This window comes from Elephantulus edwardii, unplaced genomic scaffold (assembly GCF_000299155.1).
Source record: "Elephantulus edwardii isolate Elephantulus edwardi_28Jun2011 unplaced genomic scaffold, EleEdw1.0 scaffold00057, whole genome shotgun sequence".
NCBI lineage: Eukaryota > Metazoa > Chordata > Mammalia > Macroscelidea > Macroscelididae > Elephantulus > Elephantulus edwardii.
The window spans coordinates 16,941,319-16,960,976 of record NW_006399807.1 but is presented as its reverse complement, the minus strand read 5'-3'; the positions used below and the strand labels follow the sequence as shown (position 1 = coordinate 16,960,976).

The window sequence follows — 19,658 nt, the reverse complement described above, 5'->3', positions numbered from 1 at the left end:
TTTTCCAAGCTTTTCTTGAATGAAGTTTACAGTCCTTGGTTTTAGTCCTAGGTCCATGATCCACCTTGAGTTGGTTTTTGTATATGAAGGGATCTTTTGAACAGATAGGAATCTTGCTCTATCACACTCCGCCTTTATGATCTCTGCCGTGCGTGAGCCATTCATTACTACAGTGACTGTGTCCATCCATTGTTGATGGTTTTCCTCTCCTTTCCTGATTCTGTACCTTTCCAAGTATGATGTCTTTTTCCAAGGAATAGCCCCTCCTGACAACATGGCCAAACTACATGACACAAAGTTTTACCATCTTGGCCTCTATGGAGTGCCCTGGGTACACTTTTTCCAAGATACACCTATATAGCATTTGTGTGTGTGTGTGTGTGTGTGTGTGTGTGTGTGTGTGTGTGGTTGTTAGATGCTGCTGACTAAAGTCTGACTCACAGCGAGCCTATGAAGAAAAGATCTGAACCTAGTCCTGTCCTGTCCCATCCTCACACTTCCTGACACACAGGAGCCCATTGCAGCAATTACCACATCAGTCCACCTGGTTGAGGGTCTTCCTCTTCTTCACTGACTCTCTACCCTTCCAAGCATCATGTCCTTCTCCAAGGAATAGCCCCCTTAGCAACATGTCCAAGGTATATAAGGTGAAGCCTCATCTTCCTTGCCTCCAAAGATCATTCCAGTATGAGAAAGCTAGACAATGACAAAAGAATAATCAATGCCTTCGAGTTGTGCTGCTGGAGAAGAGTCTTGAACATACCATGGACTGTCAAAAAAACAAACAGATCTGTCTTGGAGAGGGTGAAACCAAGTTTCTCCTCAGAGGCTAGGATTTTTTTTTTTTTTAGAATTTAATATGTAATTGAAATCTATTCATTATAGACCCTGCATAAAATGGACAATTTCTGAAAAAATGAAATTCATTGACTTTAATTTGCTAATGTGTACAAAATTTAAGAAACCAACCTAGAAAATATTGAAAAACTTATATAAATATTTTCTCCTTGGAAAGCACAACTACTAATGCTATTCCTGACAAGTTGCTTCAAATATTTAAATAAGTTAGTTCTGTCTTAACGTTTCCCTTTTTTAATCAGTTTTTGTAAAATCATTCGTGTACATTGTATCTCATTCATGTACATGTTGTTGTTGTTGTTGTTATGTGCCGTCGAGTCGCTTGCGACTTATAGCGACCCTATGTACAACAGCCCTAAACCCTGCTCTATCTTGCGCCAATCTCACTGCCTCTGACACACCCATCCTGATTACCCCAGTCACCGAATCAATCCATCTCATAGAGGGTCTTCCCCTCCTGCGCTGTCCCTCTACTCTACCCAGCATGATGTCCCTCTCCAAAGACCTGTCTCTCCTTACAACATGTCCAAAGTATGTCAGGCGACCATTATTGTAGAATGTGTCTAAGGAATTAAGAGGGGTGGGAGAGGGTAGAAGCAGAAGGATGTGGATGTGCAGGGGGAGGGAGGATTAATCATCGGGTTGTACAATTTGATGGGGGCAGTGAGGGAAATTTAAGGAATTTGTTCGATTTTGTACTCAAATTTTATAAACAAGTAGAGAAAATAAAAATAATAACAACAAACAACCCAAAACCAACAACAAAAGAGTACCAGAGATGATGAGGATGGCAGAGGATACAAGTTGTTCATAGGGTCACTATGAGTTGTACTCAACCTGATGGCACCTAACAACAAACAATATTTATTTTATTAATGAAAAACTGGCTTGGAAGAGAAAAATACCTAGTTTCAGATTCATTCAGAGGCTAGGATTTTGAAGCTCCGTCTCACATACTTTGGGCACGTGGCCAGGGGAGACCAGTCCTTGGAGAAGGACATCATGCTTGGGAGAGTGGAGGGACAGCGCAGGAAAGAAAGACCCCAGAGGAGATGGATTAATACAGTAACTGGGGCAATGGAGGTGGGTGTGTCACAATGAGTGAGATTGTCTCAGGACAGCGTAGTGTTCAGGGATGCTGTACACAGTGTCACTGTGGATCGCAGGCAGTTTGACGGCACAGAACAAAAGCAACAACAACAACAATCGATAGTCTATACTCAACGTTTACAGCCAGTCTTTACCTGATCCAATATCTAATCTAGAATATGACTTTACCATTAAGTGTCATGCTTTTTGGACTTTTTTTAAATAAAATTTTTATTTTATACTGGTTTACTTACAAAGTTTGTATACACTGAATTTCACACTGGCTCTTTCCCATTTCTTTTACCCTCCCCTCCCTCTGCCCATTAAATTGTGCAACCCTATGGTTGTGACCCCTCTCCCAAGCATCCTCACCCCTGCCCCCAATGTTGGATCCTCATACACATTTAAAAAAAATACTTTTATTTTTTTATTGTGTATGTGTATACCGTCGAGCCAGATCCAACTGATACAGGAGGATATTGCCCCTGCTTCTCCAGTGCATCATTTGGTGGATTCGAACCATGCACCTTCAGTATTGCACTGCAGCTTTTTGCCACTAGGTCACCACAGCTCCCTTCATACACATTTTAATTGTTATTTTTCTATTTCTATAATAATGGTCTTATACATTATTTGTCCTTATGGGAATGAGTTAGTTCACTCAGCATAATGCTCTCCAGTTCCTCCCAGCTTACGTAGTGATTTTAAAAATCATTAATCCATCAAGCCATGCAGTATTCCATCATGTGAATGTGCCATAATTTCTCAATCCATTCTATTATGTTTGGACGTTTGGGCTGTTTCCATGTTCTTACCATGGTGGATAATACTGTTATAATATTGTACAACTCTCCATTTGTGTTTCAGTTCTCATTTTCTTGGGGTATATTCCAAGCAGCGGAATAGCTGGGTCTTTTGTTCAGCTTTCTGAGGAAATGCCAAACTGCCTTCCAGAGTGGTTGTACGATTTTACAATTCCATCAACACTGTAGAAGAATTCCTATCTCTCCAAAATCCTTTTGTTAAACTATGCCACTGCTACTGGAGTGAGATTGTATCTGATTGTGGTTTTGATTTGTGTCTCTCTTACCACCAGCGATTTTAGGCATTTCTTCATGTGTCTATTGGCCATCTGAATATCTTCCTTTGTAAAGATTCTTTCCATGTCTTTTGGCCCCCTTTTGTAATTGTGTTATCAGTATTTTTCTTGTGAAGGCCCTGTAGGATTCTGTAAACTTTTGATATGAGTCCTTGTCTGAAATGGTATTGCCAAATGTTTTTCCCAGTCAGGTTTTCTTTTCTTTTCACTCTGTTGGAAAATGTTTTTGATGTGCAAAGGGATTTCATCTTTATAAGGTTCCATTAATCAATTTTATCTATTTCAGATTGTGCATTTCTGGCTGTTTTTTGGCAGTCTCTTTATACCATAGACTAGGTAGTCTAAGCTTGATGTCAGTTTGTATCTGATGAGCTTTATTTTGGGCTTTAATCCAGTCTCTGATCCACCTTGAGTTGATTTTTGTGTATGGTGTGAGATGGAATCCTGTTTCAATTTTCTGCAGTTAGCAGTCCAATTTTGCCAGCACTATTTGTTGAAAAGGTTGTCATTTGCTCATTTGATAGGTTTTATTTCTTTGTTGAATATCAGTTGACCGTAGATAGATAAATCCATTTCTGGGTTCTCAGTTCCTTACCATCAGTCTATGTCCCTGTCATTGTACCAATACCATGCTGTATTGGTTACTACTGCTCTGTAGTAGGTTTTGAGGTCAAGGAGTGCTATGCCTCCCATGTGTCACATTTTTAAAAAATGGAACTCAGCTACCAAACAGTTGATTCTGACTCCCAGGAACCCTATGTGTGTCCAAGCAGAACTGTGATCCATACATATATTTTGATGCTACTTGATTTGTCAATTCTATTTCTCAAAATGATTGCACATTAATTTATTGAGTCACTATGATGAATAATATTCCAGGTAATACATTACTATTCTCACTAAAGTAACAAAGTCCACTACTAGTCTGAATATAGAACTCACTGGATATATATTTTTAACTTTGTAAGAACAGATGGCTAAATCTGATTTTCTCTTTGTAAGTATCAAAGCTATTTAATTTGTATAAAATTACAGTAAAGATACATTTAAGCTAACTAGAACTTAATGAAGAACCAGTTATTTGAATTTTCTGTTTTGGCATCTATCAGTTTCATTTTACCTTTCAATTGTTCTTTATCTTTGACCTGAAATCTCTGTTGGGGGGGGGAACCAATAATCCTTGAATTTAAAAAGATGGAAGTTAAGTGTCAGTCCGTTACTTTTTTTAAAAGTAAGAAGAGTTTCACAATGGGAGAGGTTAGTTAGTAGCTTTGCTCATAATGGAAAGTGTTTTGAAGCACTCACTAATGAATCTGGTATTCCTCGTAGCTTCCATAGCTGATATTTCCCCATGATTAAAAAACTACAGAGCTCTTTTTATGGTATTTAATTAATTATATTTGAAGTTTTACTCTGTCTTTAATTTGCTTAATCATCTATGATATCAAACCAAAACTCAAACTCTACAATATACATGAATCAAATTATAAGTTTAATACATTTTTAGACTTCTCCAAACAGAGCGTGAAATTAGAGAAAGACATATAATGGCTTCTTTTTAGGACAAATATGGAGATTACTTTTTTATCTGTAGGCCTGAGGTCTGAAAATAATATTCTGAGTCATGTCTGTGCTCAAAAGACAAAACTCAAAACCAAAACCAAAATCTTCCTTAATGCTATATGTATTTATTCACCACGTCCCAAGATTGACTTAGTCAGGCCTGGATTCTTTTCTTCCTAATAATAAGAGTGATCTGGACTCTGTGGTACAGGAAAATCCATTGAAGGATGAGATGGGCTCTACCCTAAGCAACTTAGGATGTCACTATGCCGACAGGAAAACATTTCAAAGGGAAAATAAATAAGGGCCTTGGAAGAAAAAGTTTTCTGAGCAACTGTGATATCCTCAGAAAAGGAAACTACTTTTTAAGGAGAAATGACAAAGTAAAAAAGTGCAAACCTTAGTGCTTTGTTCCATCACGGGTTCATTAGGTAAATTTACATTTGTACCTATTAAAGGTGTTTGTTTTCTTGGCGTTCAGAGGATATAAGCATAATCCAAAGAAGGATGAAGTAGATTTAGTTGACACTGATAAAAATAAGCAGTAGGGTCATGACACAATCACAGAATATGTGTGTCAGTTTCTCACATGTGTGTGACTGTGTGCTGTAATTAATATGTGGAGGAAGACAAATTCATTTCATCCTAATCATCTGAAGATTCATTAGTTGTGTAGGGATCTTTTAATGAGACTCTGGTTAGTAACATAATGCTGTGCACTAAATAAACTATTAGCCTTTGCAAGTTTAAAATGAGTCAACTTTTACAGCTGGCTAGCGTATATGGCAGGCAACAAGTCAGGTATGTTGCCTTGGGGACAACTCAGAACAAGCATTCCAGCTTGGGATGGAAAAAAAGAATCTCATATTCTCCTTTTGAAGACTCCAGATTCTATACTCTGGAGACAGCACAGCTTGTATTCCAATGTTTTCCATTTTACTGAAATTCTAAGCTAAAGGAAAATAGCATGCAGATGTGCTGTTTGTGATTTGAGGAGGTTCTTTCGTGCCAGAGCCAGTAAAATAATCGTATTTTTTTTCCATATTCCTCAAGTATTAGCAATAAGCTTTTGCACAAACTCTCACTTATTTATAATGGAAATAGTTAACAAAATAAAGCATATGTATAATACATTATTAGCACTTTTAAAGTACTTACTCTATGATGAAAGAGTAAAACAGCAAGTACTGGCTTCTGGCACCCTCCCCCCAATACTAACTCTAACTGGCATCAAAGACTCCTAAGAGCAAAATCACAGTGTGCCTGCTGCATGGTGCCTTCAGGTAGTATTCAGAGCTTCAGGAGGGCCTGAAGCAGCATCCCAGATGTTCCTTACTGAGCAGCCATTTAGAATGGTTTGTGTTTTATTGCTCATTGTCTGAGAACTATTTCAAAACCCGCAAACACTATTATAGTGGAACGTTTTATTTCCCAAAAGAACTTGACTAAGCAAGAGATAACAAATTGAGGCCTACTGCTACAGAGAAGTGTCTTCTTTGGGGAATTTCACAAATGCTTTTAGAACATCAGTGAATCACCAGTAAAAGAGACAAATTGCAAACGTTTGTTGAGTGTCAGCAGCAGGGCCCTGCTCTTTAACATGCACAGACGCTCTGCTAGTGCACTGGCAAGTCCCCCAGAGCTCTTAGACAGTTAAGGAGCTGCAGCACAAGACGGCGAGGCAATGAAATACAACAGGATTGCACGTACTTGCTATTTAAGAATTGAAACATGTTATATGGGGAAAGTACTAAAATATGGGCATTTATCATTTGTTTCAATGTCCCCCCGCACATACACAAAGGAAGGTAGTACTAGTAAGAAATAATAATATCCTTAACGTTGTAGGAGAAATCTTGAATCAATTACCTAAGCTACCTACTGTTTTTAAAAAGGATACTTTAAGTGGGCTGAGTTCCCCCTTTTGTTCCCTTCACAAATGCCTATCCTGTGCTGTTCTTAAATTATTTTAACTTTATGACATATTATTACTTGGGTTATAAGCAGTTATATCAAGCCTAAATTTATAAAGTGACACATTTTCAATACCAACCAACCATTGATGTCAACTTATTCCATAATAGCACATTCCATCAAATTAAACTGTAAAAGATTTCCCACATTTGTTTTATATTTTATATGTATAGCTTTTGAATAGCAATTTTGATGAATTCCAGCTGGCTTAAATATGTAGGCTTACCCATATAGAATAGATTCTTTTAAATTCTTTTTGTATTAAAAAGCCCCACTCTTTGTGGGCCACCTTGTAGGATAAAGCATTAAAATCTCTCCACAGAAAACACACACACACACACACACACACACACACACACACACCCCCCTTCCTGCTAAATGTAAGACCATCTTCCCGAACTCCATTATTATTCTATTACATAAATGACATGTAGTTCTAATCTTTTGGAAAAGTTGAATTAAAATTTAAACAAACCAGGAAACTCATAAACTACTAAATGGCTTGTTTATCTACTATTAACAACAGTCAAATAATTTCCAGCATTTGCATGTGTTGCCTGGTTTCACAAACCGATCATACACATTTCTGTCTCCTCCTCCATCCCCTACACCCTTCTGCTTTCGCCCAGCTGGAATGCATCAAGGGCCCAGGAGCCAAGTCAAATGTTGACCCCACCCTCCGCCATCCACTTTAAGGCACCTTCAAAGTCAGCACTATCTAGCTCCGTTTCGCCAACGAAGCCAGCCATCTTCCTATTTAAGACGCCACTTTGGGGTTTTTATAACTGCACGTTAGCACGAGAACTTTGATTTTGGTCAAAATACGTCAGCTTAACAGGGTTGCATGGATTGCTGTACCCTTTCCCCTGAAGATAGTAAATCTCCATAGTCTTTGCTCTCGGTGTCACTTTATCAACCTCTGGGAACCACTCCACGCCTAAACACAGCATGCTTCCCTTCTAAAAAGTCACAAAAGACGAGCAGTCAAGGTAGTCTGAGCACACTTTCCCCTTCACACCCTAGTCCTCTGTGCACTGGCAGGGCTGATGGACATTTCAACGTGCAGGGCACAATCTGGGTAGGACATGCAGGGGCAGGAAGAGGCTGGGAAACAGAAAAGCTGGAAAGCAACCAAGAACTTACTTTGTTGTTCCCCTGTGCATGTTGCCGCAAAGAGAAAACAAAACAAAACAAAACAAAGAAATATGTTAAACGTAAATCTATGCTTAGACGATGAGGATTCTTCTCTCTAGTGCAAAATCAAAGCAAGTAACTTTTTCACTAATGTACCATAGATACATATAAGCAACCAAAACCCGACATTTATAGGAGTGAAAAATTATGACAACGATATCTCCCTTTCCTATTCAGAATACTGGCTGTATGGGAACCTGGCCATAAAGCATAGGTTTGAATTGGTAATAAGTGAACTGTTAGCATGAAAGGCAAAGCATTTAGCATGTCTGTTGGCCCTTTCCTGACAGCCCCTCCTCCAACATGCCAAGTGGTGGAAAATTTCATCAGCCAGTGCATTTTTAAACAAACACTGCATCCTTGGTTTCAAAGAAGGTGGGGAATAAAAGGAAGGAGCAAGAGCAGAGGAAAGGAGTGGGTGGTTCTGGGGAGACAGGGTAAGCAGACCAAGTTACAACCCCCATCTGTACCGTTCCTTTATTTTGTAAATTATGAGCTTTGTCTTGGGCTGGCATGGGAAGCAAAGCCTGTGTAAGGGGGATGCTGCCAACATAAACACTGGTCCACATTCAAGAAAATGAGTCTGGAAAGGTTAGTCACCAAAAAAAATGTAGTCATTTCTGAAAGCGACACACTGGATGGAGACGCGGAGAGCAGCAGAGGGCAAAGGGCTCTCCTGTTTTAAATTGTAGCTGCAAGAGTGTGATTTATACCAAACAATTTAAGTCACATATGGCTTAAAAAAATAAGGCAGTGATTCACGACTCCCAGGGCAGCCCAAGTCCTCGAGAGGTCAGACTCTGTGGGGGGAGAGACGTGATGGGATGTGGGCAGGGAACAGATCTGAGCTCTTCTCACAAGGGGCCCCCAGAGGAATTTCCTCACTGAGACATGGAGTTGAAGGGAGCTGTTGCTGAAGTTCCTGCATCTGTGGAGGAGGAGGAGGCCGAGAACAGAGTGGAGGAACAGGCCAGGCTGGAGATAACGTTTAGTCTTAATGTTTAGGAAGCAGAAGGGGGGGAATTACATGGAGATGCTTTCTGGAAAGCAGTGAAGCAGTGATACCAGGAAAGTATTTTTTTGACAAGCAATGTGAACGGATGCCTGGAAATGCCTAATCCAGAAACGATCAGAGAGACATCATATTTAGTAAAGAAAACAGAAATGGAACGAGACTGATAAAATGGTGTAGAGAAGTTCCCTGGTATTTCTTATATTGCTTATTGCTGTAGATATTCGTGTGAACACCATCACTGTATCTGAGATATGAAAAAAAAAGGGACACAAATGAATGAAGGGGGTGGGTGGGGTGGTGAGCAGTCCATTCTAAAGAGACTATGCCAATTTTTCAATAGGCAATAAAGATTCCCAATGGGAATTTTAACGGGAATAAAAGACTGTTTTAGAGCATAATAGAACTCTGGTTCCTCCAAGAAGTGCAATCCTGCTGAAAATACCTCAAACAGACGGAGTTTATTTCATTCCACAGCACTGCAGCTTTTGATGTATCAAATAAGTTTCAGGATCTCAACTGAGTATTTCTGCACATTAGGGAATGACTGGCTTTCACACTCAGTGGCAGATGGTTCTGTTTGTAGTGGTAACAGTGATGTCACAAAGAGTAGGAGGCCTTAATCCTCACACACAAGAGACACACAACTGGAGGACATGATGTAGCTTTGACATTTCTTATTCAGTTCAAATGTTTCCCCACTGTCTGTGCTGAAAGAGTCATAAGAGTCATGAATAGTAAAATCTGCATACTTTATATTTCCTTACATAGCAGCAATTTCTGTTTAACTCTCCGAAATTGTCTCCATTGAAGAAAAACTGACTTTTCTGAATTGACTTACATAGCTGCTCTAAGTTTTGTATGACATTCAGCTGAATATGTCAAGAATAACTGATGCTTAGTGACTAAACGCTGCATGTTTTAGACCTCATATTATTTCACTATTGAATAAATGTATCTAAGTGGCCATTGCTACACTAATAAATATAGAAAGAGGTTGACAGTCATGATTTTTCTACCTTCAGAACAACATAAAGACCATTTAAGCTCTGTTATTTGTAAGAGAGGGGAAATAAAAGTCTTATTTTCAAGGTCTATCTAAAAAGAACTTCTGAAGTACTAGAGAGACTTTATTTTAAGATGCTTTCAATCTCCAAGGCAGTCCTATTAATTATGGCTGAGAGAGTCCTCTGTTCCAAATAATAGAGAAACTTTAGGAGATTTTACTTTTTTATTGTTGTTGTTATGTACCCACAACTCTTAGCGACTCTGAAACCTGCTCTATCCTGTGCTAACTTTACTGACACACCTACCCTCATTACACCAGTCACTGTATATCAATCCATCCCATCAATGGTCTCCTTCTCTTTCTCTGTCCCTGCACCCTTCCAAGCATGATGTCCGTCTCCAAGGACTGGTCCCTTCTTGCAACAGGTCCAAAGTATGTCAGATGAAGCTGCAGAATCCTTGTCTCCAAGGAACAGCCTGGCTTCACCCTCTGCAGGACAAACCTGTTTGTTCTCCTAGGAGTTCATGGTATATTCAACACTTCTCCAGCACCACAGCTCAAAGGCATCAATTCTTCTATCATCCCTAGTCATTGTCCAGATCTCTGACACATAGCAAGCAATTGTAAAGACTTTGGCTTGGATCAGGCATGCCTTAGTCTCCAGATTTTTTTTCATTACTGTCATTTAAAATCTCTTAGAAGGGTGAAGGGTCAGCAGAAGAGATGAAGACCCTTGATGAGATGAATTGATTCAGTGATTGGGGTAATGAGGGTAGGTGTGTCAGTGACAATAAGATTGGCACAGGATAGAGCAGGGTTTAGGGCTGTTGTACATAGGGTCGCTAAGAGTCGCAGGAGATTTGACCACACACAACAACAACAACAACAACATGAAATAATATGCCATAGGGGAGAATCACCCAAATACTAACAGCGTTCTCTTTAAAAGTACTGTGATGCTGCTAGGGTTCTCTGAATTTGCACCACATTTATTTCCAGGGCATGCATGGATCTGTGGCTGCTTCCTTCATTTAGCCAGCAGGCCAGCATCAAGGGCAGGTTGTAAATGATCACTTCCCCCATTGGCCTCTCTGGCTTCATCAGGCTGCAGAGAATTAGAGCCTGCTCTGTTTCTTGGGCAGCTTCTCCCCAAACATCCTCATAAGCAATTTGACTTCCTTATGCAGCAGATGGGGAGTTCTCCCTCACAGGCCATGAATCCCCCTAGTAGTTTCCAAAGAAATGGGAACTATTCAATAAGAACTATAAAAACATTAATTGTTTCAAATATTCCTAAAAACTTAGGGTACATGCAATGGTTCAAATCATGGGTTTTGGGTACATTTAAGTATTACTATTAGTATTAATGTATTATGTTAGTGATGTTTTAGGGATTCTGGAATTGCTTCTTCATCGCTTTTTTATTTATATAAAAGTAGACTGCACACTATACACCAAGACAAGAATTTGACATATGATAGCACTGAAAGACTGAGGGAGATCTGATATCTGTAAGTCAAATTCTTGTCTTAGTATATCAGAAGTGACTCATCAGTGATCCTCAGTGAGTTTTCAGAGGCTTTAAATGTCACAGGCGGAGACTGCCCATCTTTCTCCCAAAAAGCAATTGGTGGATTTAACACGTTGCCGTAAATGATGGCAAAAGTGTTTCTAAGCACGGTTGTCAATTTAAAAGTGTGTGGCAATGTGTTAAATTGTCCACCTTTGCATTGGTAGTGCAATTAAGCCACCAGTGCTTCCTGTTGTTGAGAATCATTGAGATGAGTGAACCTATCACTGATCCTTTACAGGATATTCAGAGGCAGTAAATCACACAGGAGGAAACTGACCATCCTGCTCCCACGGAACAGCTGGTGGACTCAGAACACGTACTTTTGTGTGGCCAGTGCAATTCCTTATCACTCTATTTCATGGTTCTGATTTACTTATCAATCCTATGTAAAGACGTAAATAAACTTGCTCATAATCTGTGGTGGTTGTGTGCCATTGGGAAAAAAAACAACCCCAAAAAACCAACAACCTCAACAGAAGACCCTCCAGCGGGTTTTCAGAGGCACTAATAGGCCATTTTTAGATCCATCCTGAAATATAATGTCATGAGTGACAAGATAATTTCCATATGCATACAAGGAAGACTGGTTAATACTCACTATCATTCAAATATATGCATCGACAACCAGAGCCAAAGAGGAGGAAATAGAAGATTTCTATCAATTTTTGCAGTCAGAAATTGATCAAATGTGGAACCAAGCTGTATTAATGATTGACTGGCATGCAAAAATTGAAAACAAAGAAGAAGGATCATTAGTTGGAAAACATGGTCTTGGTGACCAAATGATGCTAGAGTTAGAATGTCAGAGTTTTGTATCATCAATGATTTATTCATTGCAAATAAATTGAGCAGATTCAGAAGGAGAAAATAGGAATCTCAGCACTAGGAGAAGAGGAAGCAGAGAATGGACAGTGGGGCCTTCGAGGTCAGAGATTCCTGCACCAAAGATTATGTCTTGCTGTTAACAAAAAAGCGGTCTGGACAAAGCTATTGTATCTTGCTGTGATCTGAGAAGTTGGTTGGACTGAGGGACTGTATCATGCTGTTATTTGAGAAACTCTAGGAACAGAGGGATTGTATTTGCTTTCTGGACTGAAGGAGTATGTCTTATTGTTAACCTGAATTATAGCATGTTAAGTTGTCTAGTAGACTCCATAACCTTAAATATGAAAAAAAAGAGAAACACTAACGATGATGATACACATCGACCTCACCAGATGGTCTCATAGGAATAAGACTGGTTAAATCTGCAGAAAGAATCACTGGAGAAGCTCAGTATCAGCTGTGAAAACTAGGTCAGGTGCTGATTGTGGAACAGACCACCAACTACTCATATGCAAGTTCAAATGGAAGCTACAGAAAATTAAACCAGTTCCACAAGAACCAAAATTTGACCTTGAGTCTATTTCACCTGAATTTGAAAACCATCTCAGGAACAGGTTTGAGGCCTTGGACACTAATGAGCAAAGACCAGATGTACTGTGAGAAGATAGCAAGAATATCATCCATGATAAAAGTGAAAGATCATTACAAATACATAAGAGGAAGAAAAGACTGAGATAGATGTCAGAAGAGACTGAATATTGCACTAGCATGCCAAGAAGCCAAAGCAGAGGGAAGAAAACAAAGTATTATAATGAAATATACAAAGAGCTAGAGTTAGAGAATCAAAAGGGATGGAATCACTCAACATTTCTTATGCTAAAGGAATAGAAGAAGAAATTCAAGCCTCAAGTTGCAATAATTAAAGATGCAATAGGCAGAATACTGAATGATCCAGGATGCGTCAAAAGAAGCTGGGAAGAATATACAGAGTCACTGTGCTAAAAAGTATTGGCTGACACAGAAGAATTTAATTTTTTTATTTTTATTATTTTGTTTGTGTGTGTACCATCAAATCAGATTTGACTGGTACAGGAGGAGATTGTTCCTCCTTCTCCAGCAAAGCATCTGATGGATTTGAACTGCACACCTTTGGGATTACAGTGTAGCTTCTTGCCACTGGGCCACCAGAGCTCACCGACACAGAAGAATTTAATGAAACAACATATGACCAAGAGGGAATGGTGATGAAGGAGGATGTTCAAGCTGCTCTGAAGAACTTGGCAAAAAACAAGGGCTCCAAGGATTGATGAAATACCAGTTGATATATTTCAGCAAACAGATGCTGCCCTGGATGTGTTCAGCAGATTGTGCCAAGAAATCTGGAGGCCAGCTACCCGGCAAGCTGGCCGAATAAGATTCATATTTATTCCCACTCCAAAAAAGGGTGATCTGACTGAGTGTGGAATGAACAAAATGACTAACATCACACACAAACAAAATCTTGCTGAAAATTATCCAAAAGCAACTAGAACAGCACGTCAACAGAGAACTACTATAAGTACAGGGTGGGCTTAGAAGATGACATCACTGCCAATGTCAGATGGATCTTGGCTGAAAGCAGAGAGTACCAGGAGAATGTCTATCTGTGTTTCATTGACCATACAAAGGCATTTGACTATGTGCATCACAATAAATTGTGACTAACCTTGAGAAGAATGGGAGTCATACCTGGTTGTGCTCATACAAAACCTGTACTTGGACCAGGAAGCAGCTGTCAGAACAGAACAAGGAAACACTGCATGGTTCAAAATCAGGAAAGGAGTGTGTCAGGGATATGTCCTGTCTCAATACCTTTTCAATCTCTATGTGGAACAAATCATTTGGGAGGCTAGTCTTTATGAGGAGGAATGTGGCATGAAAATTAGAGGAAGACTCATCAACAACTTGTGTTATGCAGATACATCTTGTTCTCTGAAGCTGAAGAGGACCTGAAGAAGCATCTGTTGCATAAATTCAATGAGTGCAGTCTTCAATATGGATTAAAGCTAACATCAAGAAAACAAAGATTCTCTGGGCCAACTGGAAACACCATGATAGATGGAGAGGAGACATACTTTTAACAATTTCAGCATACTCGGGTCCACAATAAACACTCTTGGCACCAACAGCCAGGAAATGAAAAGACAAATTAGTTTGGGAAAGTCTGCTGTTAGGGACCTCTCTAGAGTGCTAAAGTGCAAAGATGGCAGCCTAGAGACTAAGGTGTGTCTGATTTAGGACATGTTCTTCACAATTGTTTTTGTTGTTGTTAAGTGCCGTTGAGTCATAGACAACTCATAGAGACCCTATGAACAAAAGACAAGAACACTTGTATAAGTTTCATCATTTATCCACGTTCATAGAGTTTCCAGAGACAAGCCATTTCAGAAATGGATACCATTCCTGCTTCCAAGCTTGTTTTAATCAGGGAGCTCCATCAAACACTGTCCACCAAGGGTGACCATTATCGCATTTGACACATCAGTGTCACAGTGTTCAGCATCACAGCAACCATGAGGTAGCTCTGTATAGCTGGTAGAGTTGAACTATCAAACTTCAGTTAGCAATGAAACATGTAACACACCATCCAAACAAAACTCACCCTAACTAGTGTAATCCCTGGCAAAAATCATATGCTCAATAGGTTTTTGTGGAATATATGAGTGGACAAAGTAAGTCTATGAAGGTGAAAAATATAATTTTGTATGGATTGAGGCTCAATGTCAAGAATACAAAGATTCTCACCACTGGATCAATTGGCAGCATCAGGATGGATGGTGAAGAGATTGAGATTGTTAACAACTTTAGTTTGCTTGGCTCCACAGTCAACACTCTTGGCACTAGCAGCCAGGAAATAAAAAAACGTACTACGATGGGAAAGTCTGCTATTAGGGACGTCTTCAGGGTACTGAAGAGCAATGGTGTCCCTCTGGAGACTATGGTGAGTCTGATACAGGCTACGGTCTTTGCAATCACTTGTTATGCATCGGAGAGTTGGACAATGACTAGGGAGGACAGAAGGAGAATTGATGCCTTTGACCTGTGGTGCTGGAGAAGAGTATTGAATGCACCATGGACTGCCAAGAAAACAAACAGATTCATCCTAGAGAGGATTAAACCAGGCTGCTCCTTGGAGGCAAGGATTCTGGGGCTCTGTCTGACATACTTTGGACATGTTGTAAGGTCCTTGGAGAGGGACATCATGCTTGGGAGGGTGGAGGGACGGTGTAGGAGGGGAAGACCCTCTATTAGGTGGATTGATTCAGTGACTGGGATAATCGGGATGAGTGTGTCAGAGGCAGTGCAATTGGCACAGGATAGAGCAGAGTTTAGGGCTGTTTTACACAGGGTCGCTATGAGTTGCAAGCGACTTGACGGCACATAACAACAACCACCATTAATACATTGGGAGACATAATTGGTAATGATTAGAATTGACAACATAAAATAAAATCGTACCGATTTATAAATTATTTCTCTTATGTAGTCTTTGGTGTGGTGATTATCTTTCAATATGTAATTACATATTTTAATTACACCTCAAGATAAAAATTGGACAATAACTAGAAAATACATAGGCACTTTCTATTTCTTTTGAATATCATCAGCTAAAGTACTGAGTCCCCCTTGTAGGCTCAGTATATCATGGAGTTCACCATTTTAGGAGCTAGCCAAACAAACCTAGTGTAGATAGGGATTAAGAAGGGCTAAGAGAGGAGTTAAAACAATAGAAACAAGATGACTAATTAGGAACAAATTGTCAACCCTTTATTCCTGGAACACTGTTAAATTCCAGCATAACCTCAAGGATGTAGTGAGGTGTGAAATAACCCCAGCGATGCTTAAAATTTCCTATATAAGAATCCATCTTCAATTTTCTCTAGAAAGGACCGTATTTTTGTTTTAGAAAGGACTCAACTTAAATATGATCAGCCCTATAAACTTTTCTAGAACCGGGTAAGCACTGTGGGGGAAGAGGAGCGGAAACTGGACTAAGTTTCCTAGGCTCAGCTGCAGCACTTGTAATTCCGGGAAAACCTCTGGGAGAGCCTCACTGGGGAGAAGCAGGAGCAGCGTGAGAACCACAGGTCAGGAGAGTCTGCTTAATGGTACATGTGCACGTGTTGGGTGTTTCTTCTAAAGTTTAATTTTGGACCATCTGTGTAATATCACATTTTTCTAAAGAACTAAAAAGTAAGATTTGTTTATTAACTTGAGTTGGAGAAGTGTCTCCAAGACACTTAAAAGATATTAATAAAGGTAAGTATAACTAGAGCTAGCAATGTAATACACCTTTTTTTTTTAAACTTTCACCCTCACGATCACATTAACCAGAATTGGAAATACAGATGTTATTGTTGTTGTTACATGCCATTGAGTCGCTTGCGACTCACAGAGATCCTTTGTACAATAGCTCTGAAACCTGCTCTATCCTGTGCCAACCTTAGATGTATAAATATATGGATAAAGGTGACACAGACAGAAATAAAAAAAGGTAGCTTTTTTATAGAAATAAGTATACTTTTAAGAATGTAAGATACAGTTGCTATATATAATTAAAATTATTTATACTACGACTATCTGAAGAGCAGTCAACCTGGTGGAATCTGATGACAACAACAGAGCTGAAGAGGATTGCAACCCTTAATTCTGTAAAAACTGTAGAAGAGTATGTAAAGAAAAGTAAAAATTTAAAATAAAACAGAAGAGCTCTCTTTTGGTCTGACATCACACATATGGTTTTTTCTTTTAACAAGTTTACTGATTCACGTCTTAAACAGAAATTTAATGGAGAAAAAGAAATGTAAGCAAGCATCCATTAAAACGAAGGCAAATGAATTAAGTCAACAGAGCACATATCTGCCCAGAATACAGTATGTGGATTTGTTTTCTTAAATATGATTAATAATAATTTTAAAATAGGGATATATCCAACTTACTAAAGATTTATCCGGATAGACCCCAGCTCTTAGCAGAGATGCCTTCCAGCTGTCTACATCCTCCTGTGAGTCACACGCCAGCTCAAGGAAGCGATAATCTTTGTATACATTCCTAGAGTGAAAAGAGAAAACCATGCTCATAGTTTTGAACCAAATTCCAGGGGACTGCCATAGCTTTCTCCTACAGAGCAGCTGGTAGGTTTGAACTGTCGACCTTTCAGTCAGCAGCTAAACATTTAACCATTGGCCCACCAAGGCTGTTTGGTGTATTACTAGAGTAATACTAGACAAGGTATAAATAAAATTATCAGACAAGGTAGAATTAAAAATGCTAACCAGAAAAAGCACATTAAAAGCTCTAAGTAGGACAAAAAGCATTCTTATCAACAGAAAAGTATAAAGAATTTTTAATAGAAGAATATAAAATTTCCACATACCTGTTTGTACCAAACATAGTAAATAATAACAAAATACTACTAAAAAATGAAAGCTGAACTTTTTAAATATAATGCAGCTGGAAATTTCATGTAACTCTTTTCAAATCTGGCAAATAAGATAGAAAAAACAAAACAAAACCGAAAACAGCCCTGTAACAATATTGAGTAAATAAATCTCTTGAATAGAAGACAAAGATTTTTTTTTGCATGATTCACAAAACAGTTAAAAAAATAAGCTATACATTTAGATATACACATGAATGTGTGCCTGAGTACACGCACCCCTACCCAACATTAACAAATTTTATAGGGTGAGATTTTACAGGCCACATTCTTTCAGTTTACCCCACCTTCCAAAACTGTAAGATGTTTAAAAAAAAAGACCACCCCCAAATACATGTGTACCCATCCCACACACATAAACACACACACCCCTTAAGTAACAGACTCCTAGATAACCTTTATATCATTGGAAAAGCCAAAATGATGAATTACTTAAAAAGCAATAAAAACATAAGCACTTTATATGTAACAACTAATGGAAGGATGCAAAGGCCATATTCATAGACTAAGGTGTGGCCTTAAATACATTCACCATTTAGAGAAAAAGAAAAAATCAGGTACTACTTATTTAGCTATATTATGAAAAGGTAACAAAAACCTAAATTAAAACAAGAAGAGGGAAGAGATAAAAGAGAAAACTGATGATACAGAAAATATAAAAGTAACATTCAAGAAGATAAGGACTCTCTATGTATTTTCCCCATACAAATTAATAAACCACAATCCCAAGGAAGTGGAAAAATGAGAGAGAAAAATGTATATAACTAGTAAAGAAGCACACAAAACAAAACCTAGAGAGGATGCAAAAGTTTAAAAAACAAATCCCAATAACCAAGAATTGAAGAGAAACTGGTAAAATCCTTAAAAACATGAATTACTAAAAGTAAGAAAGAGCTAGAATATTAAAATAGCTTTTAAGAATACTGTTAGATTTTTTAAAATAGAGGCTATAAGCTACACAATAAACATAAAAAAACATAGTGGCTTTCTCAACACTTCAAAAAAACTTAGAAATGGAAAAATGTTCCATTCATATTCTGGCAACACCTATAAGAATGCAGAATAAACTTCACAAAATGAGAAAATTACAGAATCTTACTAGATATCATGAAACAAGATCTTAATTAATGGAAAGGCCTATTTGGATGAGTTGATCTTGCAATGTTATTGTAATACCTTATAAAGTGACTAGAACTAATAAGTCTTCAGTAAGTGTTCAGTAAGCTGGGATAATCAGTCCTATTATATCCATATTAACATTGAATATAATTTTTAAAATACCTTTGCTAATTTTATAATTTTGAAGTAATTTATTAATGCTTTACGATTTTTTACTCAATTAAGAAGTTGTACAACTTTGTTCACAGAAATTATTTTCTTTGTCCTAAATTCATTCTAAGTTTGGGGGCAATATTGCTGTAAGGATTCTCTTTTTTTGAAAAAAAAAAATTGCAATTTTCTGACATATCTTTGACAGTTAATTTTATCCATTTACTTTATTTTTTTAAAAAGACCTTCTAAATACCAACAATATTGTAAGTTTTTTTTAATTCATCTCAATATGAAAATCACAACCCATGATTTTAAATCATGTTTGTTGTTTGCGGCAGCTGTATACATGGTCATTATTTTGCCCATTTGATGCACATTTCTTAAAAAAAAAAATCTTCATTGTTTCCTTTGTTTATGTTATTAGAAATAAACTGCCACTTTTGCTTTTTCCTCAGGATTTTCAGTTCTACAGGTAAAATACTTTAAAATCATTTTTTAACTCCTATGACATTTCTGAAATAATTTTTGAAGCTATAAGTTCATGTATATATGTATTTATGAATTTTAGGAATAAAGTATTAGCTCCTGACTTGGCAAACTGAACAGTTTTTCTTTTCTGCCACTTCATTTTACAATATTTGCTAATTTACCTAGAAACATTCCTGTGTATGACTTCTGAATTCCCGTTTTCACATTTTTATGAAGAGTACC

The 19,658-nt window shown here is 38.2% G+C and overlaps 1 protein-coding gene across 4 annotated transcripts in view; it reads right to left on the bottom strand.

Moving 5' to 3' along the window:
- The window catches only part of DNM3 (dynamin 3), an 875,056-nt gene that overhangs the window by 144,152 nt on the left and 711,246 nt on the right, over nt 1-19,658 (bottom strand). For 3 of the 4 annotated variants that reach the window (XM_006887430.1, XM_006887432.1, XM_006887431.1), the window contains one exon: nt 17,176-17,287. In XM_006887430.1, coding sequence (XP_006887492.1) covers nt 17,176-17,287 — 112 coding nt within the window. Of the gene's footprint in view, nt 1-7,726; nt 7,739-17,175; nt 17,288-19,658 lie in introns of all 4 variants that reach the window. The other variant, XM_006887429.1, reaches the window with a different exon arrangement.